This window comes from Scyliorhinus torazame, chromosome 15 (assembly GCF_047496885.1).
Source record: "Scyliorhinus torazame isolate Kashiwa2021f chromosome 15, sScyTor2.1, whole genome shotgun sequence".
In the NCBI taxonomy this organism is placed as follows: domain Eukaryota; kingdom Metazoa; phylum Chordata; class Chondrichthyes; order Carcharhiniformes; family Scyliorhinidae; genus Scyliorhinus; species Scyliorhinus torazame.
Window position 1 is genome coordinate 117,288,407 of NC_092721.1, and position 21,870 is coordinate 117,310,276.

General features: G+C 51.2%; 1 protein-coding gene across 1 annotated transcript in view; it reads right to left on the reverse strand.

Annotated features, from left to right (window-relative positions):
• LOC140391324 (DNA-binding protein RFX8-like) overlaps positions 1-21,870 on the reverse strand; it is a 110,387-nt gene that overhangs the window by 67,438 nt on the left and 21,079 nt on the right. Inside the window, exons 2-5 of the mRNA XM_072475911.1 lie at positions 18,944-19,094; positions 17,795-17,853; positions 2,850-3,006; positions 1,957-2,064 (exon numbers count right to left, since the gene is read on the reverse strand). Coding sequence (XP_072332012.1) covers positions 1,957-2,064; positions 2,850-3,006; positions 17,795-17,853; positions 18,944-19,094 — 475 coding nt within the window. The remainder of the gene's footprint in view (positions 1-1,956; positions 2,065-2,849; positions 3,007-17,794; positions 17,854-18,943; positions 19,095-21,870) is intronic.

Genomic DNA, 21,870 nt, shown 5'->3' on the forward strand with positions numbered 1-21,870 from the left:
TGGACTCTGAGGACCGGAGATTCATGGAGGGCCACAGCATAGGGTGCTGGGCCCGCTAAATGGATGCAATTGGCTCTTTAAGACCCATTTACATTGTCCTGCTGGCGCCTGATCGTGGGCCTTAATTCCGTGCCAGCGGGGGGATTGGAGCATCGTGTTCAGATCGCTGCCCGCCGCCATCTAGTGCTGATCGCAATTTTGCAATTCTCCGCCGCATCATGGACCCCGATACTGGTATCGACCGATGGAGGATCCACCCCCATTCACTTTTGTTTATATAACGTTGAGGAACAGAGTCATTGGACTGCTAATTATTTTCAACAACAAGAAAAAACTTTTATTAAACATGGAAAAATTGGATTGCCATACAATACTCCTTTATCTTGGTAATTAAACCCAGGTTTTAGGATTAACACAGATTATATAGTACATCTATCTTAAGGTACAACATCTATTTTAAGGTACAGAGATCTCATTAACACACAGAGCCCCTTGTTAGCACACCAGAGGCTGGATTCTTCCGCCCCGCACTCCGCAAGAATAGCACGGGTGAGAGGCGGACGATGGAGAACTCCATTGACCTCAGGCGGGATTCTCTGGCCGCCAGGCGGATGCGGCCGGAGAATCCCGCACCAAATGACTGTGGTAAGGCACATTCCTCTCGCAACCCAAGTGAGTGCCTCTGAATTTCTTCTCCAAATCCTCCCAGATGATTCTTATACTGTGAGCCACCTTGGGTTGGATTCGCTGATTTTGAGACTAAGTGCTGACGCCATTGTGAAAACTGTGGTCTTTTACAGCAAAACTGGTGTCAAAAGACCACCGATTCCCCGTTTTGCTGGGGGCTAGCAGACAGCCATCGTTGCAGCTCTAGCTGCCAATACGACCCCCAGCACTTCCGGTTCTGAGGCCGCGCATGCACACGGCAGCGGCCATGCCGTGCTCCATGGCGAACTCAGCCCGCGGACCTGGACCGCCAGAATAGTGTCCCGCAACGGCTGCATGGCCTGAGGCGATGGATACTCGGTGCGCTGTACTCCTTGTGTACGACGGTTTTCAGCGGATGGAGAACTGAAAAACCGGCGCTGCTTCCGATTCCTGCGCCAAAACGGATTCTCCGCCCCACCGCCGAACTCTATTTCGAAGGGGAGCAGAGAATCCACCCTCTTGTTTCACTGAAATCCAGCTACCACATTAGTGATTTCATGTTCCACTTTCTAGGTCATGCTTTCTTTTAAACTATGTTTCTTTAAGGGCACCACGGTAGCACAGTGGTTAGCACAGTTGCTTCACAGCTCCAGGGTCCCAGGTTCGATTCCCGGCTTGGGTCACTGTCTGTGCAGAGTCTGCACATTCCCCCCATGTCTGCGTAGGTTTCCTCCTGGTGCTCCGGTTTCCTCCCACTGTCCAAAGATGTGCGGTTTAGGTGGATTGGCCATGCTAAATTGCCCTTCGTGTCCAAAAAAGTGAGGTGGGGTTACTGGGTTACGGGGATAGGGTGGAGATGTGGGCTTAAGTGGATGCTCTTACCAAGAGCTGGTGCAGACTCGATGGGCTGAGTGGCCTCCTTCTGCACTGTAAATTCTATGATTCTTCCTGCTGATTCCATCAAGGTTTCACTTTCAGGTTTCGCACCTCCCACTTTAGGTTTCCTTTGTCCTAAAGGCTTTTACACAAACTCTGAGGAACAGCCACTGATTTTCATAATTATTTCAAATAATGTCTCCCAAACTGTAGTGATTTCTCACAAACCTTAGTATTACTGCAGATATAATTCTGGTCTCTCACGGTGCAATGCCTTTTCAACTCTCTGTAACTTTATTGAACAGTAATCTGTTCTGGTTCCCAGTTTCATCTGTTCCATTAACTCTAGACCTATTGAAAACATCTCTTCATCTCTAGTTTCCTTAACTAACTGGACTTCAGATTTCCGGCATATATTTTCTTAACCATTACTCCATGGTATGTCTTTTCTTCTAGCAATGCCGAGAAAGATATTCTCTCTTTCATCTTCTAAAACCAACAGCTCCCAGCCGAGCTGTGAGAGCTGCTTTCTTTCTCTAGCTAAAATAAAACTTGAAAACTTCTCGATCTGACAAGACTAAGCAACCACTGCTGTTTTATTTACTCTTCACGCTGTAGCCCTTTCAAAGCACAATAGAAGCAGAATTGAAATTGAAGCCAAACCCCACACATACAAACACCTTTGTCCAACAGGAATCTGACTATTGGTTTTATCCTTCCAGGCACAAAAACATTACATTAAACCCAATTAAAATTATACCTTATTTCTAATGTTTACCAATATAAAGATAAATCCCTTAAAATTACCTTTGTGCTCCTAACAAAAGCTATTGTAAACAAGGGTCCCATTGACCAAGCAATTAGCCTTTAATGATCCATCTCCAACACTTTAATACCTCAGGTGGTTGTCATGAATGCAATGAGGCAGGAGATGTGAGTCTTCCCCACTCCATAGGAGAAAATTGCCTTTGGTAAGTTTCTGCAAACATACCATCTCCATCTCAATGGGGGCTGGAATGTGGAATGTACAGTAATGAAAAATAGGCGGCCATCCTGGCTGAGTTCAAGTCGCTATTATTATGTGTTTTTAAAAGGTCTGTTTTAAAAAAAAAATTCAATTCATGTTTGCAGCTGGTGGATTAAAGATCATTGTTTGGCATAAAGCACAACAATTCATAATAAATATATTGCATATTATATAATTATTATGGTCTGGGTGAGCTATCACTTGCACTTTCTACAATTGCTTTTCTGTCATATGTAAAGTTATATAAACTGTACATGGAAACCTTTTTTGAGGAGTCAAACAAGAATAATATACTCACATTTCCATTCAAAACTGCAGCTTATTTCTTCCAGTGAACAGTTGAGCATTCTTGTAGATTTGCTAGGAATATTCAACAACCCCTGGCTAATAATAGCACGCAGGTCACTTCTTAAAGTGCTGACCATCCTATGATTATTCAAAACTATGTGCATACTCTAGAATAAAGAATAGATCTATGAATAGTTTGCAAATGGAGCCAAAGAAACTTACAATAGATTTTGTATAGACTTTGTGTACTACTGTTCCCTGGTCACTAATATTGGTTCTTTCAAAGGATTAAGTGAAGGTAAGTAAACAATCTAAGCAAGATCTGCCAACTAGGCATCTGGGAGCAATTCTTCATGATCAGGTGGGATGGCAATTCAGAATGTCTTGAAATGTGAGCACTAATACCTACTATTCATTGGCCAACTGGGATTTCACTCTGACTTTCAGAATTGCCAGTGCTCATCCAATTCACAATCACAACATGTAACTTTTGTAGGGTCAGTGCCTATGTTTCTGGCAGAGTTACCCGCTTTGCACCTCTCTTAGCACCACTTCCTAGAGCCATGATGTGGTGATGGCAGTGGATCCTACAAAGCAGCGGTAAATACTCAAATGATCAGAGCAATCCTTGGTGAGATTTTCACTCCCTCCAGAAGACTCAGACTTGCTTGCTAAAGATCTCGAAGTGAGGCCTTGTTTTGATCTTTGGGGTGCTACAACACTTTTAAGTCCCCCAATGGATCTTTGGATATTGCAGCAGCATCCCTAGAGTTTCCGTGGTGAGTCTAGTGGCTTCCCACTTGATGGTGGGAACCTGCTTGGAGAATGGAAAGCATGTATAATGTACTCTGGTCAACGTAAGATAGGTCTCAGCTGAACTGGACAGGCGGAAAGTACAGTCCTGTTGAAACAGCAACCAAATAAGAAAAATCTTGGCCTCTGTCTCATCATGACTGCATGAAAAATTAATCAGATTAACAATAGTGGAATATTTCAGTCAGTTGTCAACTTTAAGCTCAGATACAATTCAGAATCAAACTTCAGTAAGGTAAGATATGTAATTAATCGTCTCCCCATGTTCTTCAAAGGATGTCTGGAGCCTCACAGTCACATCTGGAGCCACATATTGATAGAAAGTAAAAATAAACACTCCATACTGAAAAATGTCTTCAAATTAAATATATTGGGCTGAAGTTGGATAGCCTCAGACAGTAGGTGCAGAAATCAGGGTGCACGATTAACCCATGTCGGTTGACTGCAATGCAGGCAGCATGCCAATTTCGAATGACCTCTGCTCCCAGCAAGCACTAACATCGCTATTCATTGGCTGCAAGCATCAGCAGGGGCTGATATGTGAGTGACTATCACCATTTAAAACTAGTCTTCACTACTTAAAGGGGAGTTGCATTTTGGCTGCTCCAGATGCTGGTATTTGTAGTTGATGAGAATTTGACCACAGGAGGGTAGGAGGTCCTCCAGACAGATGGTCCAAAGGCATCAGGAACAGATATCTGTGGTGGTCAATGCCAGGAGTCAAGTCACAAAAGACCAGAGGCAGTGCTTCAAAGACCTTGCACAAGTCATCAAGGTTAGTGAATGCATCTTCAAATGCCATTTGTTACCAAATGCACCAACAGCCTCAGCAACTGTTCAAATCACTACACCTCCATCACTCACCTACCACCAATTTCACACACTGCCAGCTATTCAACCATGACACCTACCTCAACCAAATAGATTATTTTTTAAAAAATCTTTATTGTCACAAGTAGGCTTATATTAACACTGCAATGACGTTACTGTGAAAAGCCCCAAGTCGCCACATTCCGGCGCCTGTTTGGGTACACAGAGGGAGAATTCAGAATGTTCAAATTACCTAACAGCGCGTCTTTCGGGACTTGTGGGAGGAAACCGGAGCACCCGGAGGAAAACCATGCAGACACAGGGAGAACGTGCAGACTCCACACAGACAGTGACCCATGTCGAGAATCGAACCCGGGACCCTGGTGCTGTGAAGCAACAGTGTTAACCACTGTGCTACTGTGCCGCCCATAACATGGCATTCACTGCACTCTCTCTTGCATGACAAGGTGAAGGTGTTGGATGTGAATTGGCCTGAGGTCTCCTCAGTGAGATGGAAGCTCTTAATAAAAATAGTTAACTTTTCCAGCTTTGGAGTCACAGACCATCAATCAAGCAAGGGCAAGCTTCAAGGAAGAGCTGCATAATTATAATAACATTGAGATAGCACAGCATGGTGCTCTACTCGGTGCCCTCTTCATGTGTGTATGTGCTAATGCCTGTATCAATGTGGCGTCCAACTCGATTTAGCCGAGGTGCCATGGACACCATTTTGGAGTTCAAAGGACAAAAAAGAGATGCTACTGCCCCAACTTCTCACCAATTTCCCTATTTCGGCCCTTTCCATGATTCTCTAGGCAATACATAACCTGAATATCAGAGCTGGCAGGGGAATGTATTTTGAAATCAAACGTCTAATCAAGGAAGAGCCTGTATTCTAAATCTAACCTATCTTTGCTCTTTCAGATGCTGAGAGACCTGTTGTGCTTTTCCAGCATTTGTTTTCCTTTTCATTCTGAATTTCATGGATAGGATGGGTATAGAGGGATACGGCACAAGGAAGTGATGTGTTGGGTAGGCTGTGTCGATGTGGACTGCACTTGATGCAGTGTAGTGAGAGACAGATCTCCAACACTTGATCAGATGCAACACGATTTTATTTAACATCTAAACTATTATACATGTTGAACTGTGGGTTGACATTATGCTGACTTGACTGGAGACCTGATACTAGCCTAACCAGACTTACTGTCAAATCCCAAGTTTCTTTATCCGTCATTCTGGCCTCATTAAAAGTCGAGATGGATTTGCAGGTACAGCATTAGTTATTTTATTTAGCTTGCAAGCTTTACTCAATTCTCAGTAGCACAAAGCACATCCTGCTTCGTACACTTCTGGAATAAAGTGAGTCTGTAGAACAAAGAAGTCTGTACTGATACATTCAAATGGCATCAAGTTTCACATACACGATTCCCATAGGTCATCCTATATCCCTCCTGACCTGTTGATATATTCTGATTGGCTCACTTCCAATCCCTTCCTCTGGCCCTATTACCCAGCATCCTTTTCTCCTCCTTTGGTGGACACACCTCTTCCTTTGCTTTGCCATGCGGTCTGAAAACCTTTGTCTGTGAACTCACCAGAATTAGACTGGCCTACCTCTACATTACATTAACTCATATCTCTAAAGTAACTATTTTATATCACATTCGTCATTCCCTCCTATTATCATTCCATGATAACCGAACTATCCAATCCATAGCTACGGTTCCTCATCTAAAAAGATCCGTCGCTGCATTTCCAATTCCTGGCTTAGCCCCCCCTCATCTGCTGCACCCTCATGGATTTTAACAGCTAAGATTTTAGGGGCGTTGATCTGTTCCAGTGCACCCCGCATTCTACCCATCACACATTTAAGGATGGCTAGGCCCACAAAGATGCAGCCGATAGCCACCACTAAATACATGGCCATATTTATCAACCAGTCCTTCCAACCTCCAAATCCCCAGTTACCCCAAGAGCCAGGATCCTGCATTCCGTCCAGTACTAGCTACCACATGGTGTTTGCACTGGCCAGCTCACTAACTCTGACTGTCTCAGAGGCTGGGTCCCGAGAGAACGGGAAAACTGGTGCCCTCTGGCTTTATAGTGGTCATGCCCTGTCTGGTAATTGGCTGCTCTGTTCTGTGTGCTTACTGGTCATCCTGTGTGTCAATCACTGCCTGTCTGCACTCCATTGTATACATAGATGTATATTATGACATCGCCCTCCCCTTTTTTTTTGTTCTGTATTGTGTGTGTTGAGATAATAAATATTAAGGTGCATGTGCGTGTGGATGTGTATATGTGCGTGACAATACACAGAATGTGCTAAAATGTACACAGGAAGGTGTCGATAGTGCAGATAAAACGGTAACAACGATATTTACAGAGGTCAAAACGATAAGGTAACACAGTTGTGCAAAAGTTCAGTCTATAAGTTTAGTCTCTGCGGTGGGTGATGAATTCTGGTTGACCGCCTCAAGGGTGGATCAGGGGCCGCCTGCACTTGGATAGGAGGGACCACCGCCAATGCGGTTGTCGCAGAGGTCGGCAGGATTTCTGGTAGATCGGTGGCCTCGTGGTAGGGCACGTCCGGAGGAAGCATTGTGTGAGGCGGGACATCATGGTTAGGTGGCGGGCGTGGAACTCTGCGCAGCGCCCGTCTGTTGCGTCATCGGAAAGAGCCATCAGCCATGTGGATGAGGAACGATCTCGGGGCCACTTGCTTGACGACCACAGCTGTGGCGGACCAGCCGCCGTCAAGCAACTGCACACGAATACGATCAGTTGGGACCAGCTCGGGGCGATCCGTGGCATGAATGTCGTATGCTGATTTCTGTTGGGCCCGAGACTGCTGCATCTTTTGTATGACTGTGAGGTGGTCAAGGTCTGGAACATGGATGGCTGGAACCGTGGTTCGCAGAGTGCGATTCATGAGCATCTGCGCGGGAGAGAACCCAGTGGACAGCGGGGATGCTCTGTATGCCAGCAGCGCCAGGTTGAAGTCGGAGCCTGAGTCTGCAACCTTGCATAGTAATCTCTTGACGATATGGACGCTTTTTTCGGCCTTCCCATTTGACTGCGGGTAGTGGGGGCTGGAGGTTACGTGACGAAAGTTGTATAGGTGGGCAAAATCAGACCATTCCTGGCTGTAAAAACAGGGACCGTTGTCGCTCATCACCGTTAGCGATATCCCATGTCTGGCAAACGTTTCTTTGCATGCTTTAATCACCGCCTTCGACGTGAGGTCGGACAGTTTCACCACTTCAGGGTAATTGGAGAAGTAGTCGATCAAGAGGACATAGTCACGCCCCTTGGCGTGGAAAAGGTCGACACCGACTTTGGACCATGGGGAGGTCACTATCTCATGTTGCTGCAGAGTTACTTTGGGTTGAGCTGGCTGAAATTTCTGACATGTGGGGCAGTTGAGGACCGTGTTGGCAACATCCTGGCTGATGCCCGGCCAATAGACTGCCTCTCGAGCTCTGCGTCGACATTTCTCGACCCCCAGGCGACCCTCATGGAGTTGGCCGAGCACCATAGCTCGCATGCTCTGCGGAATCACAATCCTATCGAGCTTCATGAGGATGCCGTCCACCACCGTCAGATCGTCCTTGATGTTGTAAAACTGGGGACACTGTCCCTTCTGCCAGCCATTCGTGAGGTGCTGCATCACATGTTGCAGCAGAGGATCCTTGGCCGTTTCCTCCCGAAATTGGATGACCCTCTGATCAGTGGCCGGAAGGTTGGAGGCACACTATTGCACCTGTGCATCGATTTGGCAGAAAAAGTCAGTTTGTTCACATGGTGTGGTGATAGACCTGGAAAGGGCATCTGCAACAATGAGTTATTTGCCTGGCATGTAGACAAGTTCAAAGTCATAGCGGCGTAGCTTGAGAAGGATTTGTTGTAACCGAGGGGGTCATGTCATTCAAATCCTTCTGGATTATGTGGACTAGTGGCCTGTGGTCCATCTCAACCGTGAATTTTGAGAGGCCATACACATAGTCGTGAAATTTGTCGATTCCCTTTAGGAGGCCCAGACATTCCTTCTCGATCTGAGCGTACCCTTGCTCAGTGGGCGTCATGGCTCTGGAGGCATACGCAATTGGGGTCCAAGAGGAGGAGTCATCCCATTGGAGCAGCACCGCCCCAATACCGTCCTGGCTCGCGTCTGTGGATATTTTGGTCTCTTTGGTAGGGTCGAAGAACTCCAGAACCGGGGCTGTGGTGAGTTTTGCCCTCAGCTCACGCCATTCGTTCTCATGAGCGGGCAGCCACTAGAATTCCATCGACTTTTTGACGAGTTGGCGGAGGGCTGTGGTGTGTGCCGCCATGTTGGGAATGAGCTTCCCGAGGAAGTTGACCATCCCTAGAAAGCGGAGGACCGCCTTCTTGTCCTCTGGGGTCTTCATGGCGTTGATCGCCGAGACCTTGTCAGCATCTGGCCGCACGCCTTGCTGCGAGATGTGGTCACCAAGGAACTTGATTTCTGATTGACCGAACGAGCACTTGGCTCTGTTGAGTCAGAGGCCATGCTCATGCATTCTGTGGAATACCTGCTTGAGGCGATCGATGTGTTCTTGAGGAGTTGTGGACCAGATTATGACATCATCAACATACACGCGCACCTCCTCGATACCCTCCATCATCTGTCCCATGATGCGGTGAAATACCTCTGAGGCAGAGATAATGCCAAAAGGCATCCAATTGTAGCAGTAGCGACTGAACAGGGTATTGAATGTGCACAACTTGTGACTGGATGCTTCCAGCTGTATTTGCCAGAACCACTTGGAGCCGTCCAGCTTCGTAAAGAGTTTGGCATGAGCCATCTCGCTGGTCAACTCCTCTCGTTTTGGTACCGGGTAATGTTCCCTCATGACGTTACGGTTTAAATCCTTGGGGTCGATGCAGATTCGAAGCTTCCCTGACGGCTTCTTGACGCAGACCATGGAGCTGACCCAGTCCGTGGGTTCTGTGACCTTTGATATGATGCCCTGCTCCTGGAGGTCCTGTAACTGCTGCTCGAGGCGGTCCATGAGGGGTGCCGGCACCCAACGTGGTGCGTGGATCACAGGGGTGGCGTTTGGTTTGAGCAGGATTTTGTATCGGTATGGGAGTGTGCCCATTCCGTCAAACACGCTGTGGCACTGCGTAATGATGTCATCAATTTCAGCCTGGAAGTTCTCATCAGGTGAGGCCATCGCCTGTGAGGATGACATGGTGTGGACTCGATGCACCAAGTTCAGGAGTTTGCAGGCCCGAGCACCGAGCAGGGATGCTCTGTCAGGTCCCACGATCTCAAATCGCAGTGTCGCTTTAAATGACCTATTGGAAACTCCGAGTTGGCATGAGCCACTGGCAGCTATGGCATTGCCATTGCAGTCAAGGAGCTGGCAGGCCGGTGGAAGAATGCTTGGTCTGACGCGGATGGTGTCGAGATCGGATTTGAAGATGAGGTTCGCTGATGCGCCGGTGTCCAGTTTGAACCGGATGCGAGCCTTTTTGACTGTGAGAACAGCACACCACTCGTCGTCGGGATCCACGCTGAGGATCGGCAGGTGCTTCGCTGTCTTGGAGAAAGGCAGCGCATGCTTTGTAATGATGCCCACCCGGTATGGAGATTTGAGGCACTCAGCAGCAGGATCTGTTGGGCTTTCGGGGTCGGAGTCTGGCATGGCCTGCTGTATTTAACGGACGCTTCTGCGCTGCGGCTGGGATCGCTGCATGCTGGGCAGTGTAGCAGATCTGCAAAGGGCTGCGTAGTAGCCAAGCTTGCCACACTGTAGACACCGTCGTGATTTTGACGGACATTGCCGCTTTAAATGGGTGGAGCCACAATTTAGACACGTCATGACGCCAACGTCAGCGCGTTCCGTGCGCCATCGTGCATGCGCAGTACGGTCGAATGACGCACGCATCTGCGCAGTCTGGTCATCGGTCTCACCGTCCCCTCGATCGTCCTCTCGTGGCGCGCATGCGCAGGAGCCCGGGAAAAGCGAACGGAATGGCCACTCTCGTCGATACTTAGGCCCTGCATTTGTGCGATGGCCTGCACCCGTTCTGCCTCCTGGGAGGTTAGCTTTGCCGTTTCTGCCGACCTGATGTGGGAGTACCGATTGTTAGCATGTTCGTGGAGAACGCACGTTTCAATGGCGATGGTGAGGGTGAGCTGCTTGACTTTCAGGAGCTGCTGGCGAAGGGAATCGGAGTGGACCCTGAAAACGATCTGATCCCGGATCATGGAATCAGTGGTCGAGTCATAGTTACATGACTGCGCGAGGATGCGGAGATGGGTCAGAAAGGATTGAAAAGGTTCATCCTCACTTCCGGTTGCAGTGAGGATGAGCTAGCCGCACATTTCGGCGGCTCCAGCTCCGACGGACCTTCGGGCTCTTTTAAGAGCCCCAACGGGGATTTTTTCGGCCGAGCAACCCGGTGTGGGGTGTGTGGGAAGGGAGTCCCCCCCGAACGACGAAGGAAAAAACCGGCGGCGGCGGCTGCAGCCTGAAGAATCTTCGACCATAAGGTCAGAGGGAGTGGAAGACAAAATGGCGGCGGAGAAATCGCAGGCGACATGGGGGCCTGAGCAGGACGAGGTCGTGAGACGGTGCGTGGACCTGCTGAAGAAGGAGGTACTGACCCCGATGCTACAGGCAATTGAGGGGCTTAAGGAGACTTTAAAGACCCAGGAGACTGAGCTTCGCGTGGTGGAGCAGAAGGTGTCAGGTATTGAGGACGAGGTCCTGGGCCTGGCGGTTCAGACTCAGACGCACGAGGCACTTCATAAAAAGTGTGCTGAAAGGATCGAGGCCCTTGAAAACGGAGCGCGAAGGAAGAACCTTAGGATACTAGGTCTTCCTGAGGGTGTGGAAGGAGTAGACTGTGGAGCGTACGCAAGTAAGATGCTGAGCTCACTGATGGGTGCTGAGGCCCCTGCGGGCCCCATGGAGGTGGAGTGGGCAGGTCGGATCCCGGCGAGAAGACCAAAAGCGGGAGAACCACCGAGGGCGATAATCGTGCGATTCTACCGCCTTAAGGTCAGAGAAGAGGTCCTGAGATGGGCTAAAAAGGTGCGGAGTAGCAGATGGGAGAATGCGGTGGTACGGATATACCAGGATTGGAGTGCGGAGGTGGCGAGAAGGAGGGCGAGCTTCAACCGAGCCAAAGAGGTTTTGCACAAAAAGAAGGTGAAGTTTGGGATGCTGCAGCCGGCAAGACTATGGGTCACGTATCAGGAGAGACACTATTACTTTGAGACGGCGGAGGAAGCATGGACCTTTATTCAAGAAGAGAAACTGGACCGGAACTGAGGGACTGATGCTGCAGGGAATTGTTATTGTTATTGTTTTGTTAATGTTATGGTGAAAGTTAATCGAGAAGTAAACAGGGAAGGGGGGAGACACTGGGGAAATGTGGGCGCCGGGGAGGGGGGAAAGACGGGACATAGTCGGAGAATGGGGAAGGGGAGTGTCACAGCAATGCGCAACTGAGACTGGGGCGTGCTCCGCAATGCCTCGATAATGCCCACCTGATACTTGGACATGATCCGCAGCACCTCAGAATAGTCCACCTGCGTCTGGGACACGTCCCCCAGTGACTTGGACATGCTGTCGATGTGCTCAGCCATGGTTGTCACTGACTGAGCTATGCCTTGGACACACCACCCATGTTGCTGATGTCGTGCTCCAGGCTCTCCATTGCGGTCATCAGCCTAGCAGTGTTGGCCTCGGTGCCATGCACTGCATGTGCTATCTCCTGCGCCTATAGCCTCTGGAACTCCTCCAATCGCTGGAGTGTCCCCCTCTGAATCTCTCGACCACATCAGCTCTGGAATAACCTGGGAAGGGGAGGGGGAGGGGAAAGGGAGCTGCGCCATAAGAGGCGGGTCAGGTAAAGGGGTGTTCCTGCGCCAGAAAGAATATGGCGGGAAAACAGGCGCAAGGCGGATGGGAGTTCCCTCACACCGGGGGGGTCGAGGAGTGAGCAGGAGTAGCCGCGGTCAGTTGAAGTCAGCTGACTTACGGAAGCGATATGGGGGGAGCAATCACGCTAGATAGGGATCTAGCGGGGGGGGGGGAAACTGGGTTGCTGCTGCGGAAATCCAAAAGGGAATGGCTAAAGAGTGGGTGGTCGACGCTGGGGGAGCGAGCGGGAGCGCGGAGGCGGGATATGGGACTGGCCTAGAGAAGGTAATGGCTAGTTGACACGGGAGGGGGGCAGGTAGCCCCCTAGTGAGGCTGATCACGTGGAACGTGAGAGGCCTGAATGGACCGATAAAAAGGGCCCGAGCGCTCGCGCATTTGAAAGGACTAAGGGCAGACGTGGCTATGCTCCAAGAGTCGCACCTAAAGGTGGCGGACCAAGACAGGCTAAGGAAAGGATGGGTGGGACAGGTGTTCCACTCAGGACTGGAAGCAAAGAACAGAGGGGTGGCCATTTTGGTGGGGAAACGGGTAGCAGATAGCGGAGGTAGATATATAATGGTGAGTGGTAGGCTGGAGGGAATGGAGGTCGTGTTGGTTAATGTGTATGCCCCAAATTGGGATGATGCGGGATTCATGAGACGGATGCTGGGGCGTATACCGGACCTGGAGGCAGGAAATTTGATTTTAGGAGGGGACTTCAATACGGTGCTGGACCCGGAGCTAGACAGATCCAGCTCAAGGACCGGAAGAAGGTCGGCAGCAGCCAAGGTACTTAAGGGGTTTATGGACCAAATGGGGGGAATGGATCCATGGCGATTTCTAAGACCTAGGGTTAGGGAGTATTCCTTCCTCTCCCATGTCCATAAAGTGTACTCCTGGATAGATTTTTTTGTTTTAGGAAGGTCGTTGATCTCTAGGGTGGAAGAAGCTGAATACTCAGCCATAGCGGTTTCGGATCATGCCCCACATTGGGTGGACCTGGAAGTAGGAGAGGACAGGGAGCAGAGAACACTCTGGCGATTAGATGTGGGACTGATGGCGGATGAGGGAGTGTGTGCAAGAGTGAGGGGGTGTATTGAGAGATACCTGGAGGTCAATGACGACGGCGAGGTCCCTGTGGGAGTAGTCTGGGAAGCACTAAAAGTGGTGGTCAGAGGAGAGCTGATCTCTATTGGGGCCCACAAAAGGAAAACAGAGGCCAAGGAAAGGGATAGATTACTGGGGGAAATTTTAAGGGTGGACAGGGAATTTGCAGAGACCCCGGAGGAGGAGTTGTACAGGGAGAGGAGACGACTCCAGACCGAGTTTGACCTTCTGACCACCAGAAAGGCGGAGGTATTGTGGAGGAAGGCACAGGGGAGGAGGTACGAATATGGGGAAAAGGCTAGTCGCCTGTTGGCGCACCAACTGCGAAAGAGGGCAGCAGCGAGGGAGATAGGAGGAATTAGGGATGAAAGGGGAGACACGGTGCGAAGGCCAGGAAAGATAAATGAGGTGTTTAAGACCTTTTATGAGGAACTGTATAGGTCTCAACCCCCAGGGGGAGAGGAGGGGATGCGGCGGTTCCTGGACCAATTGAGGTTCCTGAAAGTGGAGGAGCGGGAGGTGGCAGGCCTGGGGGCGCCGATTGAGGTGGATGAGGTTATTAAGGGACTGGGAAGCATGCAGGCAGGGAAGGCTCTGGGGCCGGACGGGTTCCCGGTGGAATACTACAGAAAATATGTGGACTTGTTGGCCCCGTTGATGGCGAGGACGTTCAATGAGGCCAGGGAAGGGGGGACTCTACCCCCGACGATGTTGGAGGCGACGATATCGCTAATTTTGAAGAGAGACAAAGATCCGTTGCAGTGCGGGTCCTATAGACCTATTTCACTATTGAACGTGGACGCCAAGTTGCTGGCAAAGGTACTGGCACCGGGGATAGAGGACTGTGTCCCGGGGGTGGTGCACGAAGACCAGACAGGGTTCGTAAAAGGGAGACAACTGAGTGTTAACGTGCGACGACTATTAGGGGTGATAATGATGCCCCCAGTGGAGGGGGAGGCAGAGATAGTGGCGGCAATGGACGCAGAGAAGGCATTTGATAGGGTGGAGTGGGAGTATTTATGGGAAGTGTTAAGGAGGTTTGGGTTTGGGAACGGGTTTATTCGCTGGGTTAGACTTCTTTATGGGGCACCAACGGCAAGCGTAGTTACAGGTCGACATAGATCGGAGTATTTCCGATTATATAGGGGAACAAGACAGGGATGCCCGCTGTCTCCATTGTTGTTTGCGTTGGCAATTGAACCTCTGGCCATGGCGTTGAGAGACTCCAGGAAATGGAGAGGGGTGATTAGAGAGGGAGAAGAACATCGAGTCTCGTTATACGCGGATGACCTATTGTTATACGTGTCGGACCCAGCGGGGGGGATGATAGAGGTTATGCGAATTTTGAGGAGGTTCGGGGAATTCTCGGGGTATAGGCTAAACATGGGGAAGAGTGAATTATTTGTGATACATCCAGGGGACCAGAGTAGAGAGATAGAAGGCTTACCGCTAAGGAAAGTGGAAAGAAACTTCCGATACCTGGGGATTCAGATCACTAGGAGCTGGGGAACCTTGCACAGACTTAATTTGACACGGCTGGTAGAACAAATGGAGGAGGACTTCAAGAGGTGGGACATGCAGCCTTTACCGCTGGCGGGCAGGGTGCAAGCAATTAAGATGATGGTCCTCCCGAGGTTCTTATTTGTATTTCAATGTCTCCCTATATTAATCACCAGGACCCTTTTTTAATAAAATAGATAGGAGCATCACGAGCTTTGTGTGGGCAGGGAAAGTTCCGAGAGTAAGGAGGGGGTTCCTTCAGCGTAGTAGGGATAGAGGAGGACGGGCACTACCGAACCTGGGCGATTACTATTGGGCCACCAATGTGGCAATGATACGTAAATGGATGATGGAGGGTGAGGGAGCGGCGTGGAAAAGACTGGAGAGAAAGTCCTGTAAAGGGCCGAGTTTAGAGGCGCTGGTGACGGCACCGCTACCGCTCTCACCTAAAAAGTATACCACGAACCCGGTGGTGGCGGCAACACTGAACATATGGGGACAGTGGAGGCGACAGAGAGGGGTGCGGGGAGCCCTGGTGGGGTCCCCTATCAGGAACAACCATAGGTTCGCCCCAGGAAGAATGGATGGAGGATTTCAGAGCTGGTACCAGTTGGGAATTAGGAAGGTGGGGGATTTATTCATAGATGGGACGTTTGCGAGCTTGGGAGCATTGGAGGAAAAGTATAAGTTACCCCTGGGAAATTTCTTGAGATATATGCAGGTGAGGGCGTTTACTAGACAACAGGTGAGGGAATTTCCGTTGCTCCCGACACAGGGGATACAGGACAGGGTGCTTTCAGGGGTGTGGGTCGGAGAGGGCAAAGTGTCAGAGATTTACAGAGAGATGAGGGAAGAGGGGGAGGAGTCGGTGGGAGAACAAAAGGGAAAGTGGGAAGAAGAATTAGAGGAGGAGATAGAAGAGGGTATGTGGGCTGATATCCTAAGCAGGGTAAACTCCTCTTCCTCATGCGCCAGGCTTAGCCTGATTCAATTTAAGGTGCTACATAGAGCGCACATAACGGGGGCAAGATTGAGCAGGTTCTTTGGAGTGGAGAACAGATGTGGGAGGTGTGGCGGGAGCCCGGTAAACCACACACATATGTTTTGGGCGTGCCCGGCACTGGAAGGATATTGGAAGGGAGTGACAGGAGTGATCTCGCAGGTGGTGAATGCCCGGGTCAAACAAAGCTGGGGGTTAGCTCTATTTGGAGTTGCGGAAGAGCCGGGAGTACAGGAGGCGAAAGAGGCCGACGTTGTGGCCTTTGCGTCCCTGGTAGCCCGGCGCAGGATCCTACTTATGTGGAAGGAGGCGAAACCCCCCGGACTGGAGGCCTGGGTAAATGATATGGCAGGGTTCATTAAACTGGAGCAGATAAAGTTTGCCCTGAGAGGATCGGCTCAAGGGTTCACCAGGCGGTGGCAGCCATTTCTCGACTACCTAAGGGAACGTTAGAGGGAAGACAGATGACCAGCAGCAGCAACCCAAGGGGAGGGGGGGGGGGGGGGGGGGAGGGGGGGAGGGGGGGTGGTTTAGTTTAGTATAGGTCAATAGATAATGGGGTTTTGTTACTTGTGTACTGTTAAAAATTTCTATTTTGTTACTGTTCCGTTTGTTTTGTAAGAGGGAAAAATGTTGTTTAGAAAAAAATTTCAATAAAATATATTTAAAAAAAGAAAAGAAAAGGTTCATCCTTACCCTGAAGCCTCTGCTGGAAAACGTACCATTCAAAGCTCTCATTCACCTCAATGTCGCAGTGGCTGTCGAACTTTAGTCGGACTGTTTTAAATTTTGTCTTGTCTTCGCCTTCAGCGAATGTAAGGGAGTTGTAGATGTGGATGGCGTGGTCCCCGGCTGTGGAGAGGAATAGTGCGATCTTCCTGGCATCCGATGCGGCCTCGAGGTCAGTGGCTTCTAGATAGAGTTGGAACTTTTGTTTGAAGATCTTCCAATTTGCACCGAGGTTGCCGGCGATGCGGAGCTGCGGAGGAGGGCGGACGTTTTCCATGTCACCGGATGGCTGTTTGCTGGTCAATGCTGATTCACTCAAGGTAGGTCCGTCTGTTTGCTGGTCAATGCTGATTCACTCAAGGTAGGTCGGTCAATTTTCAGCATCACTCACTGGTACCATGATGTGTTGGGCAGGCTGGGTCGATGTGGACGGCACTTGATGCAGTGTAGCGAGAGACAGACCTCCAACGCTTCATAAAATGTAACACGATTTTATTCAACATCCAAACTATTATACATGTTCAACTGTGGGTCGACGCTATACTGACTTGACTGGAGACCTGATACTAGCCTAACCAGACTTACAAGCTACCACATGGTGTTTGCACTGGCCAGCTCACTAACTCTGACTGTCTCAGAGGCCGGGTCCCGAGAGAGCGGGAAAACTGGTGGCCTCTGGCTTTATAGTGGTCATGTCCTGTCTGGTGATTGGCTGCTCTGTTCTGTGTGCTTACTGGTCATCCTGTGTGTCATTCACTGTCTGTCTGCACTCCATTGTATACATAGATGTATATTATGACAGGAAGTTCTGAGCGTTTTGGACATGGTTGGTATCATGACTAGTCCAGGCTTGGAGGCTGAAGGGCATGTTCCTGTGCTGTATTGTTCTTTGTTCTTTGGTTTTTGTAGGAGTAGTGTTACATTATTTCCCTTACTCTGGGGAAAATGTTACAAATCCGTGAAGGATGAATTAATATTAATTTAGTGCCCTGATGTGAAGGTGATTTTATATCTGCCATTTTAAATTATGGACATTTTATATTTATTGCTTTTCTACCAACAGTGTTCTCTGTATTAAGTGTTTATTACCTTCGCTAGATTGCAAATACAAGTCCTTCTTCGTAGTCGATTGACAAACATATTTGCTGCTGGGAAATTTAAAAGTCATGTTAGATAAATGTTTGCATACAAAATGTAAAAAAAGACTTAATTTATAAAGAAAGAGTGGAAGCACAGGCACAACAAATATAAGTTAATGTCCTCAATTCTTCACACAACACGCTGTGTCACAGAGTGCTAGGATGTGGCAGTTTTTCCATATTATCTTCCCAATTGTCACAGGAAATGAGAATGTATATCACTCCAGGCTAGTTTCTTTTGTACCTATGCTGACCTGGTGCATTCAAGCTTATGGGGCTGGATTCTCCGATCCCCGAAATCACATTCGGCGATAGGGCGGAGAATCCCCGATGACGCCCAAATCGGGGGCGGCGCCGCTTTCGCGATGCTCCGCCCCTTAAAAGTGGCATACTCCAGGAGTATGCTGCATGCCTTATCCCGCCCCATGATGCTCCATCCCCGAATGGCCGAGTGCCCGATTGCACGGGACACGTGTGGTCTCACCCATCGTGAGCTCAGCGTGGCGGCTGCGGACTCAGTCCAGCGCCGCCACAGTCGGGGGAGGGCTGATCCGCAGGCAGGGGGAGGCTTCAATCAGGGCTGGGGGCACTGTGAGAGGGCGGTCCGGGGCACACGAGCGGCCAAAGGGGGGGGGGGGCATTTATGCATGCGCGGCCACGGACCCGGCAATGCTCCGGGCTGTATCGGGAGCGAGAGCTGGGAGCTCTATGCTGCCTTCCTGCCACCCAAACTGGAGCAGGAAATCGGTGGTTGTTTTGCGTCAGTTTTGCTGCCGTTAAGCATGACCGTTTTCATGCCAGCGTGGGGACTTAGACTCCTAAATGGAGAATCCAGCCCATGGCCTCTGACATGGCGGTGTGAAAGTTTGTGTTCCAGCAGTGCGAACAGCAGGTGGAGACAGTGAGTGATTTGATGGGGATATACCATAGAAAGCAGAGGCAATGGAGCAGCAACAGCAGAGATGTGATGATAGATGGATGTCCAGAGGTGATAAGATTTGAGAATAAGGATAGTATTAACATCAGCTATGATGCTACCTCCTTCAGGTAGGGTAACAAATCTGAAACGTTTGAAGCTTTATTCAATACAAAAAGATACCTCTCATTTTCAGGGATTGTAGCAGCAATGGTGTGCCCTCCAGTGCATCAGTTAGCCAACTTTTAAACTTTTTGGCAAAGTATCTAGCACTCTGAAGATGTTGTACAGAAAAGTCGCCTAGAAAATCGCGAAGAAGAATTTCTTCTACAATCTGTTAATACAGTAAATAATGGTTCAACTAGACTTTCCATCATGTCAGTGAAAAACTTTCAAACTTACATTTCATCCGAGATAGGGCGGGATTCTCCGATATTCGGCGCGATGGAACCCGGCGTCAATAACGGCGCGAATCACTCCGGCGTCGGGCCCCCCGAAATAGCGCAAATTCACCAGCCCGGAATGGGCTAGCAGCGGCGTGACTCCATTCGCGACAGCATCACCCGTCACGGACGCGCGTCGTCACTGACGCTGCGTGGTGTCACTCACAACGCGCGGCGTCGCAGCACAAAAGACACCGCCCCACCCCCGGGAGGCCCGTCAAAATGGCCGCCCGCTGCGCAGCGCCAAGGTTCCAGGAGCGGGACATCGAGGCGCTCCTGGACGCAGTGGAGCAGAGGAGGGAGGCCCTGTACCCCGGACACGGCCGCACGGTTGCTCCACGCTTCAGCCGGCGCCTGTGGAAGGAAGTGGTAGAGGCCGTCAGTGCTGTGGCTGTAACACAAAGGACAGGGGTCCAGTGCCAGAAGAAGGTCAATGACCTTGTCAGGGCAGCCAGGGTGAGTACCCCTCCACCTCCGATGTGCAGCACAGACCTAGGTGCAACTGACATGGCTGCACCCACCCATGCAGGCAGCAGTGGCAGGGTGGGTTGCGCACCTCTGCCAATATACACACAACCGCTGGTCCGCATGAATATCGCTGCCTAACACTGTTGCCCTTTACCCCTGCCACCCACCCGCCCCTCACAGGAGAAATGCGCACACAACAACCGGGAGCGTGAGAGGACCGGAGGGGGTTGAGCTGAAATGCGACCACTCACCGTTCATGAAGAGAGGGCCCTGGAACTTGCAGGCGGACCCGATGACCGGGAGGTTGCAGATGCAGAGGTCGGGGGCACAATACCAAGTGAGACCCCCAACGGCTTGCCCCCCTTTTCCCCTTCCCCTTCCCCCATATCCCCCAAGCCCCATATCTCCCATTCCGCATATCTCCCCATACCCCATATCACCCATATCCCCCTCCCCCATATCCCCCATCCCCATATCCCCCTCCCCCATATCCCCCATATCACAAATCCCCCATCCCCAATATTCCCCCATATCCCCCTCCCCATATCCCCCATCCCTCATATCCCCCTCCCTCCATATCCCCCACCCCCATATCCCCCTTGCCCCCGATCCCCGTCTGCGTGCCTAACCATGCATGCTGTATTGTGTATTGCAGGACCAAACGTCGAGGCACCCGTCCCGCCAGGACGATCCAGGGCGGCCACGAGACAAGGAGGAACCCGGCCCATCCAGCATACCACGCCCCCAGGACAATCCAGGGCGGCCACACACCAGGGACAGACCCGGAGCACCAGGGAGACGATGCCCCCATCTCATGCGAGTGCGGCGACACTGGCGGGCCACACCCAGCGACGAGGGGACAGCCACAGGCCCCCAATGCAGCCAACCCAGGACATCCCTACCCAGGACACCACTACCCAGGACACCACTACCCAGGACACCACTACCCAGGACACCCCTACCCAGGACACCACTACCCAGGACACCACTACCCAGGACATCCCTACCCAGGACACCACTACCCAGGACACCCCTACCCAGGACACCACTACCCAGGACACCCCTACCCAGGACACCACTACCCAGGACATCCCTACCCAGGACACCCCTACCCAGGACACACCTACCCAGGACACCCCTACCCAGGACACCCCTACCCAGGACACCCCTATCCAGGACACCCCTACCCAGGACACTTCTGGGACACTAACTGGTGCGCACAACACAGCCGTCCCGGTACAGCAGGTGGAGGTAGGAGCAGCCGAGGGGCCGGGCATCCCAGCGCGAGCAACCATCTGCCGCCCAGACGGGTCCTGGGTTCCTGGTGTTACCACACCCACCCCTCACCCGATGCAGTCACGGACCCAGGGATGATCGAAGGGGGTGACGGCCGGCTTGCGGCAGCTGCAGATGAAGGTGGAGGAGTCCATCCGCGTCCAGGAGCAGGGAGTGGTGCTGGTCATGCAAGGGAGGCGTCCGCGGTGGAGGCAATGGGGGTGACGGTGTCAGACATGGGGAGCAATATGCAAGGTGTGGGGCTTTCCATTCAGGCGGCATCTGTGGCCCAGGGCATGGCTGCCCTCTCACAGGAAACCATGAGCCAGAGCCAGCGGCAGATCGCAGAAGCGCTCAACGCCGTGGCCCAGTCTCAGCAGGTGGTGGCCCAGTCTCAGTTGGCCATCGCTGAGGGCATCGGCGCCATTGCCCAGGTGCTGGCCAGCGTCGTCCAGACACAGACAGGGATGGCCAACTCCCTGAGCTCCATTGCTGCAAACTTGCAGACCTTTGTTGATAACAGCACGGGCCTCCAGGACAGGCAACGGCAGGTGTCGGGGGGGGCGTTGGATGGTCGGTCCGTTCGCATCCCCGACCCATGTAGAGGCCCGGGGGCCATCGGGGACCCCGAGGGAGGAGGAGCTGAGGCCCGTTCCGAGTCCCCCTGTAGGAGAGGTCCCGGAACACCGCGACACCTCGGACTCCCCCCGCTTCTGTCCCAGGTGCATCTGGTGGGCAAGGGGCAGGACAGGCTGGCAGCTTGCCATCCCAGTCGCCCGAGCCACAGCCTGGACCATCTAGGCCGGGCCGCCCCAGGAAGCGGCCGCCAAAGGGATCCCGATTCACAGGGCAGGAATCACTGGAGTCCATCTCCAGTTCTGCTGTACCGTCTGGGCAACCACCTAGACGTAGTGAAAGGGCCCG